Raw genomic sequence first — 12,151 nt, 5'->3', positions numbered from 1 at the left:
GTGTTTCAACAAAACTTCCAAATTTCAGTTGTGTTTTTTTTCATGTGTACCGCATAGACAATTAGTGTTGAAGGGTGGACATTGCTGTTGTGTAGCAGCATAGCTTTCAGGTTTAAAACTGAATTAAAATATGGCATTGTTGTGGGTCATGCTGGCAACCCAAAGAAGTCAAAAGCCCACCAATGTCTACAGAAACACAGATTATCACCTGACCAAAGAATTATGTCATATCTTTTTAGTAGCTGCAAAAGATGGCAAGTTTTGTGCCTGGTGATAGCAGATTTCATCCTTGCAGTCTTGGACCCAGTAATTCTGTTTTTGTTTTTGACAAACCAAAGTCTCTGACCAGGTCATTTAACTCAGATTGAGTTATCAGATGAGGCTTACTCAACATAAAGGGTTCAAAGTCTATCGGTTAGTATTGTTGTCATTTTCTATTCCTGGTTCATGTATCTTCGTCTGCTTCCTCTCGACTCCATGTTTCTGGTGTCTTTGGTACTGGAAGACTATCATCATGTGGCACAGGTCTCTTGGCAGAAGGGTCATTGGGGTAATCAATGGATTTGTTGTTATTAGCAGAGAAACCATACACACTGGTCAGACAGAAGAAGCAGTCTATCTCATCATCCTTCTGCGCTCACCATATAATCAGGACTGCAAATGGTATTGACTTCCGAGTACCTCTGAGCCAGGCTCTAAGATCAACAGCACATGTTGAGCAACAAATTTGAGGAGTCCAGGCTTTGTCTTGGTTGCCAAATTTAGACCCAAAGTAGAGCTCATAGGCTTTCTTAATAACAGGAGCCATGCTCTGTCTTTGAGATTTAAATACATACTTGCCACAAATATAACAGAAAGCATCGCACTGTTACAAGATTGGCAAGACATTTTGCTATCACAAATACTCCTGAAAATACTATTACTTTATTATAATGAGTACATACAATATGCTATTCATGTAGAGCATGCATATCAACGTGATTGCAAATTGATAAGCATGTAAATGCAATGCATAGAATGGTATGTGTGTGATGCTTTTATAATCTTTCTAAAAGCTGTCCTCCATGCAGCATCTGCCCTGCCTAAGCATGGACAAGCTAGAAAGCTTTTCAGCTTACATTGTTGGCAACATTTTAATTGACTTGAATTATGAATTGAAATAAACATTTATAGGCAATTTTTTAAAAAGTTGGATGATAAGGAAATTTCATGATGATTTTCATGATCAGCAGCCCAAAATCCATAAGCTACACCCAAAAGTATTCAGGAAGCAAAATGTTTGTTATCCGTGGTTGTCAATGTCTTCAGATTCTTTGTAGTTCCAAACTTGTTGAAGTAGTTAAATTGTTTAATTTTCACTCCCGGCGATTTCTGGCATCTTAAGCCTGAATGCTGGAACTGCAGGAGCAAAACAGTTCTGAATTGCCTTACTGCTTATTTCTCACCTGCAATCAGTGACACAAATCACAGCATTTTGAATACAAGTGCACACAACTGGTGCTATTTACAAACTGCTCACTCTCAGCAGGGTCTAGTGTCTTACGGCCGCACAAGTACATGCATCTCATGCTAGTTAGAAACCTCTGCAACAATCTCCTAGCCCATTTAAGTGGTATGGTGTCCCCAATAAATGAAGGGAATCCTGGCAATTTTCTCAGTTTTTGTCCTTTAAGAGTTGTCCCAAATAAATGACTGCCCTGATTAAATGGAATCCACTGTATTACAATCTGGATGTTACCCTTCATGTTTTGTGATTTGTTGAGGAGTAAATAAGCAGTCTACCTTTGTCATTAGATTTAAATCATCCTCAACATTTAGATTACCTTCACCTTCTTTTCATCACACATACTGCAGCTGTCCTAAAAGTATGCAATAAGTGCTAGCTTTGCTTCCTGAATTTATGCTTTTTAAGAACTGTGGGTATGAAGCTATGCTTTTCTATCACATTGAATAACCAAAATAATATAGATCGTTTGAAGTTTACCATTTGCCACTCTATGTAAATGGTGTCAGAATAGAAACAACATAGAAAGAAAAGGTACCACCATGAAACAACAATGATGAAGCAGCTGGTTGGGTCTTGGTTGAGAAAGATAGATCACTTAACACAGGTTATTGCTAATGGGGTCCTCATGGCAGGTAGAACGTTGCTTGTCCAATGCTCCTTTAGAAAGAGGATAGAAAATGGAGAGGTCTCCAGACTGTGTTCAGTTTCAATGATGGTAGATGTATGCAGGAAGGTTTCAGCAAGTGAAGTGAAGCAGGTTGGAGTCAGGTGTTCTTGTCTGGAAAATTGCCATCTTTGCGACAGGTATCGATATATGCTCAGAATCTTAGCATGGAGTTGGATACGATATCAAAATAAAGAACAATCCAGACTGATCTTGAGCATTTGCTGGGAAGAAGGTTGCAAGTGTTGTCTAGCAAATAGAGATTGCAGCAGGAACTGAGATTGGTAGTGTTCTTTCATGGTAGATAAGGAGAGACTGTTTCCTTGTGTGAGGAAATCTTCGATTTGGGGATTGCCTAATAAAGATAGTGATTTTTTAAAAATAAGTATTTGGAACTTCCTTGGATAATGAAAGCAGAATTACTGATTATTTTCAAAGTAAAGATAGAGGGATTCTTGATATGCATTTGATGTATGTATTTGGGGGGGGGGAGGAGGGGCGAGTGTTCTTTGCAAATTTACCAAGGGTGGATGGAAAAAATGAAATTGCTATTATAATTGCATTAGCCATCATCTTATCAAATAGTAGAGCAGACTCCAAGAGCCAAATGGCCTACAGTGAATCCAATTTGAGAGTATGAGGAAACTGGTTTTCATCATTGTTATATTTAGTTAGAGGAAATTTCTGCTCAAATAATGGTTGGCAGTTCAGGACAACATAAAGTTTGTTGGTGTTTGTTGGGAATCTGATGTGGAGAAGGCTTCAGACAGGTTACAATAGGAGTGGGATTCGGAATTAAAGTGTCAAGCACAGGAAGCTCAGGATCATCACTGTTGATTGATCACAGGTGCTCCGTCACAACATTGTGACCAATGAATGTAGTAGAGTAATAGATTATCCTTTAAACAGTGTAATTTTGCTCACGTCTATAACCTTCTCTGGCAGCTCATTCCATATACCCACCACTGTCTGTAGCATTCTTGATCTCCAGACTTGAATGGCTCTGATCTGGCTCTCAACAAATTCCAGATTTCATAGTTCATCTAGTGCTTCTGATTAGGATAAATCCTGAACGATTTTGTGGAGACACAGTCATCTACAGCTGTTTTAATAAAGTTTAATCATAAACCTTTCCTTTAACCTAATGCAATTTTTAACATCTTTTGATAGCCATGTCTGGTGCATTTTATTACTGATAGAATCATTCAGCTCACCTTGTCTCTGGTGGCCATCAAATATCTATATAAATCACATTTCACAGCATTTGGCTGTAGTCTTCTATGTCATGGCTCATTTAAGTATTTAAATATTGTGAGAGAATCAATCACTACTGACCCCTTGTGTAATTCAGATTTTGACCATTCTCTGAATGAAAAAAAAAGTCCTCAAGTCTCCTATAATTGTGAACTTTACTCGCTTTTAAAGTATATATAGTATTACTTGGAAGCTATACATAATGTTAGCCACTTTTACATAATCATCTTATGCCTCATGCCTTCATAGTTTGCTTTCTTCAGATTGAATCCACTTATTTTTGATTTGTGTATAAAATTCCATCATATTTATTCCATGAAGGCCTATTTAATGGCAGATCATCAGTTGATCTTTCCTCATTAAACAATATCATATTTTAAAAGGGCCTGTTCCTTAATGTTTTTTCAAAGTATTTAGACCATAAGACAAAGGAGCAGAATTAGGCCATTTGGCCCATCGAGTCTGTTCTGTCACTCAATCATGACTGATCCTTTTTTCCCCTCCTCAGCCCCATTCCCCAGCCTTCTCCCGTAACCTTTGATGCCATGTAGAATCAAGAACCGATCTGCCTTAAATACGCCAGATAACCTGGCCTCCACTGCTACCTGTGGTAATAAATTCCACAAATTCTCTGCCCTCTGGCTAAAGAAATTTCCGTGCATCTCTATTTTAAATGGATGCCCTTCTATCCTGAGGCTTTTCCCTTTTGTCCTCGACTCCCCCACCATGGGAAACATTCTTTCCACATTTGCTCTGTCTAGGCCTTTCAAAATTTGAAAGGTTTCAATGAGATTCCCCTTCATCCTTCAAAATTCCAGTGAGTACAGACCCAGAGCCATCAAACATTCCTTGTATAACCCTTTCATAGAAACCCTACACCACAATACAGGTCCTTTGGCCCACAATGGTGTGCCGAACATGTACTTACTTTAGAAATTACCTAGGGTTACCCACAGCCCACTATTTTTCTAAGCTCCATGTATCTATCCAGGAGTCTCTTGAAAGACCCTACTGTATCCCACTCCACCACAGTCGCCGGCAGCCCATTCCACGCACTCACCATTCTCTGCGTAAAAAAATTTACACCTGACCTACTCTGTACCTACTTCCAAGCACCTTAAAAATGTGCCCTCTTGTGTTAAATGTACCCTCTTGTGTTAGCCATTTCAGCCCTGGGAAAAAGCCTCTGACTATCCACACGATCAATGCCTCATTCATTTCATTCACTTTCATTCCTGGTATCATCCTTGTTAAATTCCATTGAACCCTTTCCAATGCCAGCATATCTTTTCTAAGATGAGGAGCCCAAACCTGTTCACAATACTCAAGGTGAGGCTTCACCAGTACCTTATAAAGCTGCAGCATCACATCCCTGCTCTTGAATTCTAGACCTATTGAAATGAACACTAACATTGCATTTGCCTTCCTCACCACTGATTCTACCTGCAAGTTAGCCTTTAGGGTGTTCTGCACAAGGACTCGCAAGTCAGATTTTTGGATTTTCTCTGTTTAAAAAATAGTCCGCACATTTATTTCTACTGCTAAAGTACATGACCATGCATTTTCCAACATTGTATTTCATTTGCCAGTCTCTTGCCCATTCTTCTAATCTGTCTAAGGCCTTCCACAATTTACCTGTTTCCTCAACACTACCTGCCCTTCCACCAATCTTTGTATTATCTGCAACCTTGGCAACAAAGCTATTTGTTCTATCATTTAAGTCATTGATAAAAAGCACAAAAAAAAGTGGTCTCAACACTGACCCCTGTGGATCACCACTAGTCACTGGCAGCCAACCAGAAAAAGATTCTTTTATTTCCACTCGCTGCCTCCTACCAATCAGCCAATGCTCTAACCATGTGAAGGGACCTGTTTCTGTGCTGTAGTACTTTATGACTCTATTTGTAATTTAATTTACATTATTTGTTTACATTGGAACATGACATGAAATTCTTGGATTCACTAGCTTATTGCAAAATTAAATTAAGGTATCTGAATTAGCATTCGTGATACTATTTCTGCAGCTCTCTTAAGAACTTTCCCATCCAGCCAAGAGGGCAATAAATAAAGGTAAGCAGTGTGGTTTATTATACAAATTGACTAGATGACTTGGTAGGTAAAGGCCATAAATGCAAATTGCTCTGGTGTTTGAGAATTATCGTTTCTGAGACCATCACTGTATTGTGAATGATTCTTTGGTATGTATTGGTATGAATGAACAAATTTGTTGATGAGACAAGTCCTGGCTCACAGTTAGAGTAGGAGATAATGTTTAAAGACTCAAGACTGTGTAGACAGGTTGGTAATTGATATTAATGTAGGACAACATAAATTTTAAAAATTGCTCTTACTCATTTTTATAATATGTGAGCATCTGTGTGCTGATTTGTTACCCACAAACCTGCAGATGATCATTGCTTAGTTGTGGAAGGAGCTTCTTGGACAAAAAGCTCAAAACATAATTGGGTTTACACAGTAATGGCAGTTACTATTAAAGAAGCTAATGCTATGATGTCTCTGGGGCAAGTTTTCTTCATTTATGATTTATGGTTTTATATTGCTATATTTCTTCACTATTCTTGGTTGGTGCAGCTGTAACAAAACCCAATTTCCCTCGGGATCAATAAAATATGTCTGTCTGTTTATACCCTGGGTATGCACGTACATGATAATGAACTTCAACTTGACAACACTGGAGTTTAAACTAGAACAGTATTCATTGACATTGTGCAGACTGCTGAACCAGTTCTGGAATAAGACAAGCAATTTCTATCTCCTTGCATCAAAAATTGTAGAACTGGAGTGAAAATGATTTAAGAATGAGTAAGGAGAGTAAGTATAGTCCTGAGAATAAATAAAGTTTTAAAGGAAGAGAAAATTTACTTTTAGAAGGCAAAATGTACGTAATTCACTGTGTCAAAAACATTACTGATCATTCCAATTAGTTTGGAGACATGAAACACTACAGATGCTGGAATCAGCAGGTAAGGTGTCTTCTGAGAAGGGAAAAAAATAGTTGGTATTTTCAGTTATCTGGACTAAAATGGAAAGGAGATATCCAGTATAATGAGGTGAGGGGAAGGGGTGAAGCAAGAGCTGGCAAGTAAGGATAAGTAATAGGCAGATGGTGGATAGAAGAATGGAATCAGCAATTCAGGTTGGGAGATAACAGATAGAGGTAACAAAGGGCTACAGATGATGGAATCTGATAGGAAAGGAAGATGGAGCAGTAAACCAAATAATGGAGGTGGTGCAAACACAAGGAACTCTGCAGATGCTGGAAATTCAAACAACACACACAAAATGCTGGTAGAACACAGCAGGCTAGGCAGCATCTAAAGGGAGAAGCGCTGTCGACGTTTCGGGCCGAGACCCTTCATCAGGACATGGAGGTGGTGGGTAGATGGGAACAGAAAGGAGAGGAGACCCAGTAGGTGAAATGTGTTGGTAATGGGCGTTTAAAACTGTAGTACAGTAATGTTGCAGTGATGTTGTATATGGCACCCATACAAAACTCAAATTTAATCACTTTTGCTGCTGATTTCCACCGTACTCTTCTTTACATTGTTTTTCTCAGACATTTCTCTTCCCTTTCTGGGTTTATCTGTTTCTATCTCAGGAGATATACAAGACACTAACATCTTCAACAAGCATGCTTACAGTTATTATTTATTTATTGACATACATCGCGTAACAGGCCCTTCCATCCCCTTGAGCCGCGGTAAACAGCAATCCTCGGATTTAATCCTGGCCTAATCAGAGACAGTTTACAATGACCAATTAACCTAACAACCAATATGTCTTTTGACTGTAGGTGGAAACTCATGTGGTCATAGAGAGAGCGTACAAACTCCTCACAGGCAACTATGTATCCTCTCATCCTTTGTCAATAAGGAGGGCATTCCTTTTTCTTAGTTTCTTTGTTTCTGTCACATTTGTTGCATGACACCTTCTGTTCTGTTGTCTTCCTTCCTGAATCATGGCTTCCCTTCTTCCATAGTTGTCCTCAATTGTATTTCCTGCACGTATGACTTCACCATATCTCAGTGTGCAGAACAAAGATAGAGTATATCTCTCAATTCAAACCAAAGGCTGGAAGCTGATAAGATTTTTGACAAGGTCACATACGATAGTCTGATCCAGAAGGTTAAGACACAAGAAATGTTAAAATCCGGGATTGGCTTGGTGATAGGAGGCAATAGTGGTGGATGGGTCTTTATGTTTTTCCCACCAAGGGTTGTGGTTATCAGGAATAAGATAGAAAGACAGATGTAATTAGGATGGTTAAGAGATTTTTGGTTAATTATTTAGGATAAATGTAGGTGGGTACAAGCCAAGTGAGGGAAGTGGAATTAACATAGATAAGCATCATAATTAGCATGGATAAGGTGGGTCAAGATGATATAGGATTTTATAGTTCATAGAACAGTACAGCACAGGAACAGGCTCTTTGGCACAATTAGTCCATGCCAAGCTAATAATTTGGTTTGTCCCATTGACCTGCACCTGAATCATAGCCCTCAACCCCCCTCCCATCCATGTACCTATTTAAACTTCTCTGAAATGTTAAAGTTGGCCCTGTATTCACCGTTTGTGCTTGTAACTCTGTTCACCACCCTCACCACCTTCTGAGTGAAGAAGTTTCCCCTCACGTTCCACTTAAACATTTTACCTTTCACCCTTAACCCATGACATCTAATTCTAGTCTCACCTCACCTCAGAGGAAAATGCTTACTTGCATTGCCCCTATCATGTCTATATTATAACTTTACAACTGAACCCAGAAACACTGAGCTCCCAGTCCTGCCCCCCCCGCCGCAATCAAGCTCTCTAATGGCTACAATATCATAATTCCACGTGATGATCATGCCCTAAGCTCACTTGCCTTTCCTACAATACTCCTTGCATTGAAGTACATGCGGCTCAGAACATACACTCCCACCATGCTCGATATTTTGATTCCTGACCTCGTATGTACACTTAACAACATCTTTCTCCACAACCACTATCATTTCTGGCACTTTGGTTCCCATCCCCATGCAAATCTAGTTTAAACCACACCATGCAGCACAGGGAAACCTTCTGGCTGGGATATTATTCCCTTTTGCAAGAAATCTCTTCTCCCCCACCTTCCCTTCTGAACCACACAGCCAGACTCAGTGCTAGAGAACCAACTACTGTGGCTTTCCTCTGCCTGGTCATTCCCTTCAACAGTATAAAGCAGTATATCTGTTGTTGAGCAGAATGGCTACAGGAGTTTTTCTGCACTATCTGCTTATCCCCTTTCCCCCTCCTGATGGTCACCTAGTTACCTCCACTATGGGTGTAACTACTTCCTTGTATGTCCTGGCTATCAACCCTTCAGCCTCATGAATAATCCGGAATTCATCCAGTTACAGCTCCAAATTCTTAACATGGTCTGTTAGAAGCTGCATTTCTTGCAGGTGTAGTTATCAGGGATGCTGGAGGTCTCCCTACCTTCCCAGATCCTACAAGAGGAGCATTCTGAGATTTATAATTCTGAGATTTGAAATTTCTGTAATCTAAATGTCTCTCAAGTTAGTGTTCATGTCTATAGATAATGAAAAGAAGTTTGTTTCTAATTTTTCAGGAGTTTGCCTTAAGCGACATAGAATGGGAATGGAAAATGCTTCTGGATGAATCCTGGAGAAGACACAGTGACTCTAACTTCTTGAAAGGGCATCTGTGGAATGAGACTTTCAAAATTGACTACGGCAAGCTTTTTGTGATTTAGTGGATAATTGACTGCTTACAGAACTTCAGTTTGGAACTTTGTTTATTTGTGCATTTGCTTCTAAAGATTGTTCGCAGATGAGACACGCTACATTTAGAAATGGACTGTCAAGACCTGCAGTGGAAGTATACTGGCTGCTTCCTGCTTGGTTTTGTCCAATAAGGGCAGGTTGAAGTTGGAATTCCAAGCATTGCTTGAAAAACAGTATGCAGGAAGCTGGTTTTCAAGCCACAAATGCTTTGAAAGGTATGTATTTATATAGATTTACTGTAGGAAATTTCCAATTGGGAGATCATCAAATAATGTCTTTCTAGATTGTTCTTCTGGGCAAAAAATATTTTAAAAATAAGATTTCATTGCCATTTGTTTCTTTTTTGAATATTAAAGTCACTTTGACTCTATAATCCATGCCTAACTGTTTCATCTGCTAAATGTGTGATGTCTAGATAATGTGAATTCAGTTAATTGGCAAATTAAGGACATGATAATTTTATTTAAACAAAGATTTGTCTGGAGTTGGCTTACTCCTATATGAAACAAAATTATGTTAAAAGCAAACATTTAAGGGAAATGGTGAAAGAATTGGTGAGTAAAATTAATTGGAAAATTTGTGATAACAGCCATTAGAAATGTACTGAGCCAAATGGCAAACTCTTTGGTTTACTGGAAAATAAAGGAACATGTTAACATTTTATTATGACAGCAGGCTATATTTTATTTAATTATGTACCTGCTTGTTATCCCATTTGCTGGTTTAACTGTTAGATAAGACATGGTCTTGAAAGCAGCCCAGTGAAGACATAAACTTTCAACCATATAAATGTAGAATATTATTAGCCATAGCCCTCTATTTTTCTAAGTTCTATGTAGCCATCCAGGAATCTCTTAAAAGACCCTATCGCTTCTGCCTCGACCACCGCTGTATTATAGAAGATAAGACTTACAAAAAATAAATTAAAATAAATTTATGTGCTCAATTTCTCAAATTCATTAATTTTGTTTATTTACTGCATGTTTAAGTGTTGTTCATGGGTGGCATGGTAGTGCAGGAGTTAGCACAATGCTTTGCCAGTAACCTGGGTTCAATACCACCACTGTCTGTAAAGAGTTTGTGTGTTCTACTTGTGACTTTGTGGGTTTCCTCTGGGTGGTCCAGTTTCTTCCCAAAATCTAAAGACCTACTGGTTGGTAAGTTAATTGGTCATTGTAAATTGTCCCATGATTAGGCTAGGGTTAAACCAGGAGTTGCTGAACAGCATGGCTCAAAGAGCCAGAAGGTCCTATTCCACAGTGTATCTCAATAAGTAAATAAAATAAATAAACATGATGTAAATGTGTAATAAAATGCAGAACCTTACAGGCATTTGCCTATACTAATTTCTTGATGTTTAGCTATCTGTTTTTCTCACACACAGCCTAGTGATCCCCATCATCCAAGCTTTGAAATTGTTGTCCAGTGATTTTATCAATTCTTGGTGTCTGATCCCATGTGTGTATTCATCTTGAGTGGCTGCTGCTTCATTAGTTTACATGGTGCACAAAGTTCTAATAATTAGACCTTGTGTGTTAGCTGCTTCATTTCATTTGCCAGTGCCAATTATTTTATTAATCTTTTGATTTTTTTGTGAGCTCACAACTCCATTTGTTTAGATTTATTGATTAACTGATGCCTACTTTACTACTTAACTGACTCCCGGGTGCCTGCTTCCCCATTAATATTTCGATTTTGCTTTTGTAGAAATTACATTGATTTATTGTACAAGAGACTTGCTTCTGTATTAATTCAATTATATACATAATAATTTGTTAATTGTCTGGTGTTTTATGATTCACTGTGTGATTGATATGGTTTACTTGTCACTTATGGTTTTATAGTGCTTATTTCTCCATTACTTCATCAATTTGTTGTTACCTGTTCTTAAATTTATTTGTTGGTTATTTCTACTCTAACTGTATTAATTAACCAGTGCAATACTGCCACAATTTATAATTTTAGTTTTGTGATTCATGCAGAATTTTGTTGGTTGAGTTTTCCTGTTGTGCTTTTTTAGCACACTCTACAAGCACATTTTAGGTTCACTTCCATAGGACATTAAGATATAGGAGCAGAATTGGGCCATTTGGCCCATCGCATCTGCTCCATCATTTCATCATGGCTGATCTATTTCCCACTTAGCCCCAATTTTCTGCCTTCTCCCCATAACCTTTCATGTCCTGTCTAATCAATTATCTATCAACCTTTACCTTAAATATATTCAATGACTTGTCTTCCACAGCCACCTGTGGCAATGAATTCTACACATTCAATACTCTCTAGCTAAAAAAATTCCTCTTCATCTCCATTCTAAATGGACATCCCTCTATTCAGAGTCTGTGCCATTTGGTCCTAGACCCCACTAAGGGCAACCTCTCTACTCTGTTGAGGCCTTTCAACACTTAACAGGTTTCAATGAGACCCCCCCCCCCATCCCTATTCTTCTAAATTCCAGTGAGTCCAGCCCAAGAGCCATCAATCCCTTTCATTCCCGGAACCGTTCTTGTGAACCTTCTTTGAACTCTCTTCAGTGTCAGCACATCCTTTCTCAAATAAGGGGCCAGAAACATCTCACAATATTCCAAGTGAGGCCTTACCGGTGCCTTATAAAGCCTCAACATTACATTCTTACTTTTATATTCTAGTTCTCTTGAAATGATTGCTAACATTACATTTGCCTTCCTCATCACTGACTCAAACTGCAAATTAACCTTTAGGGAATCTTGCACAAGGACTCCCAAGTCCCTTTGCACCACAGGTTTTTGGATTTTCTCACCACTTAGAAAACAGTTTACGCTTACCGATACTGTATTCCATCTGCCGCTTCTTTGCCCATTCTCCTAATCTAAGTCCTTCTGCAGCCTCCTTGCTTATGCAACACTACCTGCCCCTCCATATCATCCTCAAATTTGGCCACAAAGCCATCAATTCCATCAT

General features: G+C 38.7%; 1 protein-coding gene across 1 annotated transcript in view; it reads left to right on the top strand.

Moving 5' to 3' along the window:
* ldlrad4a (low density lipoprotein receptor class A domain containing 4a) overlaps positions 1–12,151 on the top strand; it is a 234,852-nt gene that overhangs the window by 9,208 nt on the left and 213,493 nt on the right. The window contains exon 2 of the mRNA XM_059976617.1: positions 9,037–9,426. Coding sequence (XP_059832600.1) covers positions 9,387–9,426 — 40 coding nt within the window. The 5' untranslated portion in view covers positions 9,037–9,386. The remainder of the gene's footprint in view (positions 1–9,036; positions 9,427–12,151) is intronic.

Source organism: Hypanus sabinus, chromosome 1, assembly GCF_030144855.1.
Source record: "Hypanus sabinus isolate sHypSab1 chromosome 1, sHypSab1.hap1, whole genome shotgun sequence".
Taxonomy (NCBI): Eukaryota; Metazoa; Chordata; class Chondrichthyes; order Myliobatiformes; family Dasyatidae; genus Hypanus; species Hypanus sabinus.
Note: the sequence above shows the minus strand (reverse complement) of the source record. Positions and strands in the feature narration are given on the sequence as shown.